Source organism: Capsicum annuum, chromosome 10 (genome assembly GCF_002878395.1).
Source record: "Capsicum annuum cultivar UCD-10X-F1 chromosome 10, UCD10Xv1.1, whole genome shotgun sequence".
NCBI classification, from domain to species: Eukaryota; Viridiplantae; Streptophyta; class Magnoliopsida; order Solanales; family Solanaceae; genus Capsicum; species Capsicum annuum.
Genome location: NC_061120.1, coordinates 27,855,501 through 27,864,190, shown reverse-complemented (window position 1 = coordinate 27,864,190; position 8,690 = coordinate 27,855,501). Strand labels below are relative to the sequence as shown.

The window sequence follows — 8,690 nt, the reverse complement described above, 5'->3', positions numbered from 1 at the left end:
ACTGATTGAGAGTACCACTGATCATGACATAACTGATACTATTCTATAACTAACACTAGATCTAGGTAAACAGTTAAATTATCGGGTATTAAATACCCCCAGGACTCGATAGCATAAAAAGTAAAGCATCACGTGATCTTGCAAAGCATAACAATGTACATATGTTCATATTTCATCTATAGAGACATTTTATCAAACACTTATAGGGTGTAAGCTTGTACATACACCAATATGTCATGATTTCATCACTTTATTCACATGGAGATTCTATCAAACACTTAGGGAGCACAACTTTATGCACATAATCATGGATAACATGTAAATATGGCAACTACAATGCCCAAACTTACAATTTCATGAGTTTAGCATGAAATTCATATAATTCTCCATAAAATACAAATCTAATTTCATGAATCTTATAATAATCATGGATTAAACCTAATTAACATCATAGACACATTAATCACTTTGTAAATTCAAGGGTTTATCAAGATAATAACATATTCATTACACATGTTATTCAATTTCATGAACTTGCACTTAAGTCATGGATTTAAAACCCAACTAATATCATGAACATAAATTCAATTCAAACATGGAAGTTCATAATTCAACAATCTTGTAATTTTAGAAAAATGGATTCATGGACTCTATGGCTGAAAGAAACCCATAGATGAACACCTAACATACCTTGGAAGATTCTTTCTTGAAGGTTCTTAGAGTATTTCTTGAGGATTGACCTTGATTTCTTGAACTAGGGTCTTTGCCTCTTTGAGAGAGAATGTTTTAAATCTTGAGAAAAGTGAGTGAATAATGATATAATGGGGTATTTAGGGCAAATTTTGTGTTAAAGACTAACTGGGGTGAGGGAAAAAGACTTTAATTCCCTCAAAATTAAAACTGGAATTAACTGAAAAATCTTGATCTGGGCCCTTGGCGCGATTCGACATTATCACGCCGTGTCACTGGAAATTGACAACTGGAAATGTGGTTGGTGGCTCGACGCGGTGGAATCGCGGAGCAACACTGGGTGCGAGTTTCACCCTTGGCGCGACGCGCCATGATCACATTGCCTTACTTGATTTTGATAATTATGAACTGGTCCTATGGCGCGATGCGCCAATATCGCGATGGAGCACTGGAAAGTGACAATTGCCATTTGGCTTGGCTCTGCGATGTTTTGATGTTCCAGGTGGTACACTGTCTTACAAAAATGGCTCTAACTCTTCACCCGGGTATCGAATTTGGATGAATTTTATATCATTGAAAAGCTAACTGAATTTTCTATGCAATAGAAGGCTTTAAACTGAAAAATACTAAGTATTTCAAAAGTTTTACTTAGGATTACTCATGTACTAAGACTTAAATTAAGCTAGGGAAATACGGGGTATTACAGTTATATAGCAAAGTCGTAAAGGTGTGGATCTTGGATGACTTGTACTGGAAACTCGTGTTTGTTAAATTATTGATGACCTGTGCACATAATTCACACTATTGATATATATATATATATATATATTGTATCTTGGATTGACGTGGGGTGGAGTCATTCCTTGGTCCTCCTTGATACCTGTGGTTCGTGCGGCTAACGTGCACAAAAGTCCTTTCAGCAGGAAGAGTTGAATCCATACAGCCCGTGGGAGGATTTTTATAACTGTTGAGCTACATAGTCTAGGATAAGTTTTAAATGTTTATGCTAAGCCTTTCTTTCTTTCTTGGTATGTGACATATATATGTATTTGAATTTGATGGTATGTATTGGATTTGACTGGTTTTGAATTATCATCTATGGCATTATTTGTTCCCTTATTACTGAGTTATATGCTAGTGTTCAACCCACTAATCATCTTCAGACGCTATATTTCCATGCGATGCAGGGTTTAAAGGCAAGTCTACCTTTCCTTCGCAGTGATCAGGTGTTCGTGGTTAGATCGATAGTTGACTTAAAGTGGTGAGCTTACATCCATTTGAAAGACTTTATTTCATGTATTAGTCCTTATGTATTAAACTTTATTTCGGTCTTATTTTGGCTATGGTCGGGAGCATGACCTAGTATTTTATTGATACTCGATTTGTGGTACTAGGGACATAGGTATCGTTGATGTTTTTGGATATTGATATCACTTAGACTGTTGGGTTTTTAATTGGATAGGCTAAGGGGGTGGTCTCCAGTCCTCAGTGGACTCGAGATACCCATTATAGCCAGGCCCTAGTTCGGATCATGACAAAGTTGGTATGACGATACCCAAATGTGCCTTAGTGATTAGTTCATTGGTTTGTAAAATGGGTTATGTGAAACTTGTTTTAAAATGGAATTAATAGGGGTTATGTAGCAAAGCCATGAAGGTGTGGATCTTGGATGACTTGTACTGGAAACTCATGTTTGCCAACATGAGCTTTAGGCTTGATGACCTGTGTTCATGGTTCATACTATTGATATATATATTGTAGCTTGGAGTGACGTGGGGTTAGGATATTTTTTGGTCTTCCTTGATACCTCTGGTTCGTGGGCTAATACGCACCGGATCCCTTTTAATAGGGAGGGCTAAACCCATATATCCTGTGGATGGATATTTATGATGGTTAAGCTACATAGTCAAAGTTAAGTTTTAAATGTTCATGTTAAGCGTTGTTCCCTTTCCTGGCATGTGACATATATATGTATTTGAATTTTGATGGTATGCATCGGATTTGACTGGTTTTAAATTATCATCCATGGCATTATTTGTTCCCTTATCCCTGAGTTACATGTTAGTTTTAACCATCTTCAGACGTTGTATCCCCATGCGATGTAGGGTCTGAAGGCAAGTCTACCTTTCGTTCACAGTGATCAGGTGTTCGCGATTAGATCGAGAGTTGACTTGAAGTGGTGAGCTTCCGTCAATTCGAAAGACTTCATTTCATGTATTAGTCCTTATGTCTTAGACTTTATTTCAGTCTTGTTTTATCTATGGTCGGGGGCATGTCCCTATACTTTATTGATACTCGGTTTGTGGTAGAGGCTTTGTGGATATTATGGACATGGGTATCGTTGATGTTTTTGGATATTGATATCACTTAGACTGTTGGGTTTGTCTCTCCTATTTTTACATATATCTGTTCTGTTCCGATTGGATAGGCTAAGGGGGTGGTCTCCAGTCCTCGGTGGACTCAAGATATCCATCACGGCCAGGCCCTAGTTCGAATCGTGAAATATTGACATTAACTTTTTCCCTTCAATCACTTTTTAATTGTCACACGTCATTTAAATTCCAAACTCCTATTTATAAGAGTTATGGCTCATTATAGATATTACCACTATAAACTTAATTAGAATTATAAAAATGACCAGTTTGGTCTGCGTGGACGAACAACACACAATTGCGCTTTAGTAATTGTTACCTTATTTTTAGGAGGCAATTCGTGCAACGCACATATAATCCCTGGCGGCTAAGAACTCATTCGAGATACTGACCCAAGCATCGAAATCACGTCGGCTTCCCTATCAGCCCTATGTAGCGATCGCAACACAGTTTCAGGAACAAGAGCTTCATTGTACAGGTCTAGAAACTACAGCTTCATTGATTTTCTAGCTTAATTCTTGTCCTCTTCAAACACTCTCTTGATTTGATATCATACAAGAATATATCCTCAACATGTATCCTAATTCGGATTGTATCACAATCAAATCATCAATTAGCATTCCCACCACCAACCACCTCTATCCCACTCTAAATTACCACTTTCTGCCGATTGTAGCAGAGTCATCATCTATGGTCACAGCGACATGATGACCACTCGATGCGATTATACAACCACATTCATTTGCTATCTCTACAACCACCTCTTTCCACCATTTTACAATTATTTATGTCCACAACCACCAGCATTAGTTTGTTGAAACTTTTGGAGTTTGCTTCATCAAGTAATATAATTTTCACAACTTCGTGTAAATATTTTTGAATATTATGTGGATGGAATATTTAGTTATTGTTTTCTTCAATTTATAACTATTATTTATTAGTCATTAAATAAATTTTCATGTGTGTAATCCGATTTAGAGATAACATCCTAATAAATGTTATATACTCATATACGGCCATTTTTTTAAGAAAAAATGACATTGCATGGCCTATCTCAAAATAAAAACAAAAAAAGCAGCACAAAAAAAATTAAAACAAAATAGCAAAAACCCAAAAACGAAAAAAGGAAGAAGAACAACAAAATAGTGGGAAAAGAAAAAGAAGGAAGTAGTGGCCAAAACAAAAGGGCTAGAAAAGGAAATTAAATTACATTGGCTATTACGTGTCTTTATTTATAGCCGATTTCTATTTCTATCCTTTTCCTTTTTTTAATCTTTATATAGTAAATACAAATCAGGCCTTTGTTTGAATCGTTATAATCCCACAAAAGTTCGTTTTTATTTTATATTTCCTCTCCCGTTATTCACGGGCTCATCCTACTCATAAAAATTTTAATTAATAAAAAAAAGAAGCTCAAAAACAAAGAAGAAAAGAAATTCCTTCTCAAAGCAAAAAAATAAAAATAGAAATTTTAGATCTAGAAACGAATTTCTATCGCCATCAATTCTTTGTGAGACAGGTACTTCTCATTTTAGCTTCCTCATTAGGATTATCCATGATTATTTTATGAGGAAAAACAAAACTAAGGTGCACATGATCATTAACTCACGTAAACAATGAATTGATGGAGTAACATTCTTAATGCATGAAAAACATGGCATGATAGATCTAATGTAAACTGTATTGTTTTAGGAAAGAAATGATAGAAATGTATTTTTGGGATGAATTTATCACCCTAGCACAAGGGTAACATTGGTTGTTCAAGGAAATTATTCTTTTTGTATATTCTATTTCCAAAGATCTAATCTAAGTGTTTCTTTGTGAATTCTTCATATTTATTACCCCCACGCAGCATTGATTTGTTCATCTATAAATTCCCACCCTATCCCCTGATGTGTGAGATGGTGAAAATGTTGTTAGCTTTTCGATATAATCAAGATCCTCATTCTATTCCCTCCGATTTGTGAAATGTTGAAAGTGGTGTTAGCTTTTTGATAGAATCAAGATTCCTACCCTATCCCCTCCGATGTGTGAAACGCTGAAAATAATGTTAGCTTTTCGACAAAATCCAAATCCCAGACCCCACCCTACCCCCTAACCACCACCTCTCCCCCCACCTCCTCCAAAAAAAAAAAAAAAAAACCACACTGTGCGAAACACTAAAAGTGGAGTTAGAATATCGATAAAACCAAGTCTTTCTACGAAGATTATGATTAGTATATAGGAAAGGTGAAAGTCATAATTTGTACAATTCAACATTTCTACCATAGAATTCCACAAGGATAATTATAAGTAACACTAACGAAGATTTGGATTTTTTTAGAACAGTAATAAGCCAAAATTCATCTATTTTATTGGTGCACATGAACTCTTTTGAGATCAAAATTTCCTAGGTCAGTGACATGCTTAAATTAAACCATAACCCCCCCCCCCCCCCCACTATAATGCCAAGAGCTCAGTGAAAACTAGGCATTTGCGTCTCATAAAATTGGGTCATCTCGAAGAATTTATTTTTTTGTGGATAATTTTGTCTTTTCAACTGAATACCCTTTATCTTGCTTTGAAAATGGTTTCAAAAGGAGCATAACAAATATTGAAAATTCATATAGACAATTTCAACTAATTTAGAATATATATGCTTTTTCCGTGGTCTACTTAAGGGAGTTAATCAAGAATGTATTATTACCAAACGTGGTCTACTTAAGGGAGTTAATCAAGAATGTATTATTACCAAATTCTTTCATTTGCTAAGGGTTCTTTTTTTAATCCAACGCAATAATTTTATGTTGAGGTGAGAAAGTGCACTTTAATTAATTTAAGTATATATTCAACACACTAACCTCATGTATGAATCTTATACTTTTTAACGGACCATGCACGAGAAAAATCTTTTTTTATTATTAAGTGTGATGTTAACTTGAATTGTGTAACTTTATCTACTTTCGGGAGAAGCTGATCCAAGATTTGGACATTGTGAGTTCGAATTCGGAATTCACTAGGTATATTAGGTTCTAAATCTATTATTTGTACTTGCATAATGATTCTTTTTACATAAGTACAAGTTTGAGCCAAAGTTGCTCGTTAGGATAAATCCTGCCTTATGATACCATATTGAATTGTTTGACATACTGAAAAGTTTATCTGGTTTTGATTTCCTTTATGTCTGTTCTTAAGCTTTGAAAAATTCTGAGTATGATCCTGGTCCTGAAGGAAAACTTTCCCTTTTTTATAGTGCAAAGCTCTAGTTGAACATACTCAGAATTTTGATATACTTTTCTCAGGATGAATGAGCAAGCTATACAAGATAACAATCCCTCTGCTCCAACAATCCTTCCAGCAAAGCGAAGGCGTGGCCGCCCGCGCAAAGATGGAGGTGTTGCTAAAAGAGGGAATTTGCAGTCTCCAGTGATGATGACTCCTCCAGCACCCGAAAGCATCAAGAAAGTTCAACAAAATGCTGTTGAAGTGAACCAAAAAGATGGCATTATTGGTGGTAACAATGGTGTAGGACAGATGGTTTCTGGTGTCGTTGATGGTCGTTTTGATGCAGGGTACTTCATCACTGTGAGGGTAGGTAATAGTGGCACCACGCTCCGTGGATTAGTCTTCCAGCCGGGGAGATTTGCTCCTATTACACCTGCAAATGATGTTGCCCCATCAGCTACAATGTATCGCAGAAGTCAAGTTGCTAGCCCACTCTTAAACCAGCTTCAGCAAGAGCAGCAGCCCAATGCGACACCAGGACAAGTTTTTTCTTCTAAGCCAATGTCAAATGCTCCATTTATAACTAACAACAATCAATTTGCTCCCGTTATGGCGCCTCAGCCTAGCACGGTTATGGCATCTAACGAGGCACATGGCAACTCGAGTTCTCCCTCGGGTGAAAAACTCATGCTGCAGATGCCAAATCAAGATCAAAGAGTCCAAATCCAATCCCACCTTACCATTCCGGAGGAAAATCTTAAAATGGTTGAACAGGATGAAATGATGCAGGTGTTTGAAGTCCCGAACCAATCACATGGTACTAAAGCTAGTGAAGGAACAAGCAATCAGGTAACTAAGGTTCAAAACCAACTCATGGGCTCAACGTTTCAGTCTGACATTCTTTTTCATGGTAATCACAACGGCTCGTCTGGTGAAATTCATCATAATCCTATTGCATCTAAGACTCAAGAGGCATTAGACAACCAACCGATTGAACCTGAATCCAAGAATGATAAGCAACTGAATCATGACCAGTCGTTTATGCAAACATTACTTCAGCCCCGAGAGTTGGTTCACTTTGAAGCGAAGAAACTTGAGATCCATCAAGCTCCTACAAACGCTCAAACGCAACTCTACTCCCAAGAATGGACTCATGGTGGACAAGAAAACCAACAGAATCAATTCAACCAAAGTACTCTATTTGCTGAACTCAACTCTATCTCCCAAGAAACACAAGCTGCTGCAGAAACTCAAGTTCAGCCAAGCAATGAAGTAAAAAGCACATTTCTTGAACAGAATTATGTTCAGATGACTCGAGCTCAGGAGGGTGATAATGAGAACCCGAATCCTGGGATCAACCAAGTGCTGGTTAGTGGTGAAACTCCAGCTTTGCCCATAGAATCAATTAGGACTACTTCGATGGATTTCATGATGGAAAATCTGAATTATCCAAAGTATGAGGAACCACAAAATACTCATATTGGACCTGAAGTTGAGTTATCAAGAAATGCTGAAACATCAAATGAAACTAAGGGCGCAAGTTATACTCCTGGTGACAAACTTGTGTTAGACTCTCAATTAGCATCACAGCAAGAGGAGGCAAAAACTGAAAATTCTGATCATTCAGCAAAACTTGAAACTCAGAACAAAAGGTGTGACGATGGCAACATCAACCTGGAGATTTTTCACCAAGGCCAATCTTGAAGCTGCTCAAAAATTTAAGACATTTTCTCTATAAGCAGCTGGCAGTTTAGAACCTTATCTTCAAGTTAGACTTTGGTTACTTTTTCTTTTTATTTTGCAAGACTTTTCTGGAGTCAGTGAACCTTAATCATCCCAATTATATGTGCTTTCCCCATCAATTTGGCATGTTCCCTTTGCTAGCTGATAGAGGCGGAACCAAGATTTGAAGTTCATGAGTTCTAAATTTGTCACCCGATCTAAAGCTTGTTTAGTTACTGAGTTCGCAATTAAATATTTCTATATATAATAGATTCCATGATTATAAACAAAAGCTAGAGTTAGATAGAAACATGGTTCCATGATTATAAATTTACAATATAAGTAAGAGAACCGTGACACCTTTATTAAGAAGGATTTAGCTTATATACACTACAATGTAAAGAACTTTTGTATTATTAGCATATCTGTCTCATCGTACTGTTCTATCGTGAGTTCTTCTTCTTTTCTCCCTATTAGTTATTCAGTATCTGAAATTCACATTCCTAATTAATACAATTTCATACCGAATAGGTTCACTAAAAGGAGTAAGGTAAGGAATTCATTAGAGTAATATTTCCTATGAAATTTGTCTGGTCTTGTATATCCCTACTATTTTTTCAAATTGATCTCGCGGATACATATAATTCAAAAAGAATGTGTGGGTGGTGTGTGATGCACAACATTTCATTCCTTTGTCAAGGA

The 8,690-nt window shown here is 36.4% G+C and overlaps 1 protein-coding gene across 2 annotated transcripts; it reads left to right on the top strand.

The window, feature by feature from the left end:
• Nucleotides 1-4,351: 4,351 nt before the first annotated feature.
• LOC107844766 lies at nt 4,352-8,432 on the top strand. Of its 2 annotated transcripts, none has more exons than XM_016689115.2 (2): nt 4,352-4,581; nt 6,344-8,432. In XM_016689115.2, the coding sequence occupies exon 2, from the start codon at nt 6,345-6,347 to the stop codon at nt 7,968-7,970; it is 1,626 nt and encodes a 541-aa protein (XP_016544601.1). In that variant the 5' UTR covers nt 4,352-4,581; nt 6,344; the 3' UTR covers nt 7,971-8,432. The 2 variants fall into 2 exon arrangements, with proteins under 2 accessions (XP_016544601.1, XP_016544602.1); XM_016689116.2 differs by lacking the exon at nt 4,352-4,581 and adding an exon at nt 4,582-4,649.
• The last annotated feature ends 258 nt before the right edge of the window (nt 8,433-8,690 follow it).

Coding starts and splice junctions, on each gene's coding strand:
- LOC107844766 (XM_016689115.2), top strand. CDS start 6,345: ATGAATGAGCAAGCTATACAAGATAACAATCCCTCTGCTCCAACAATC.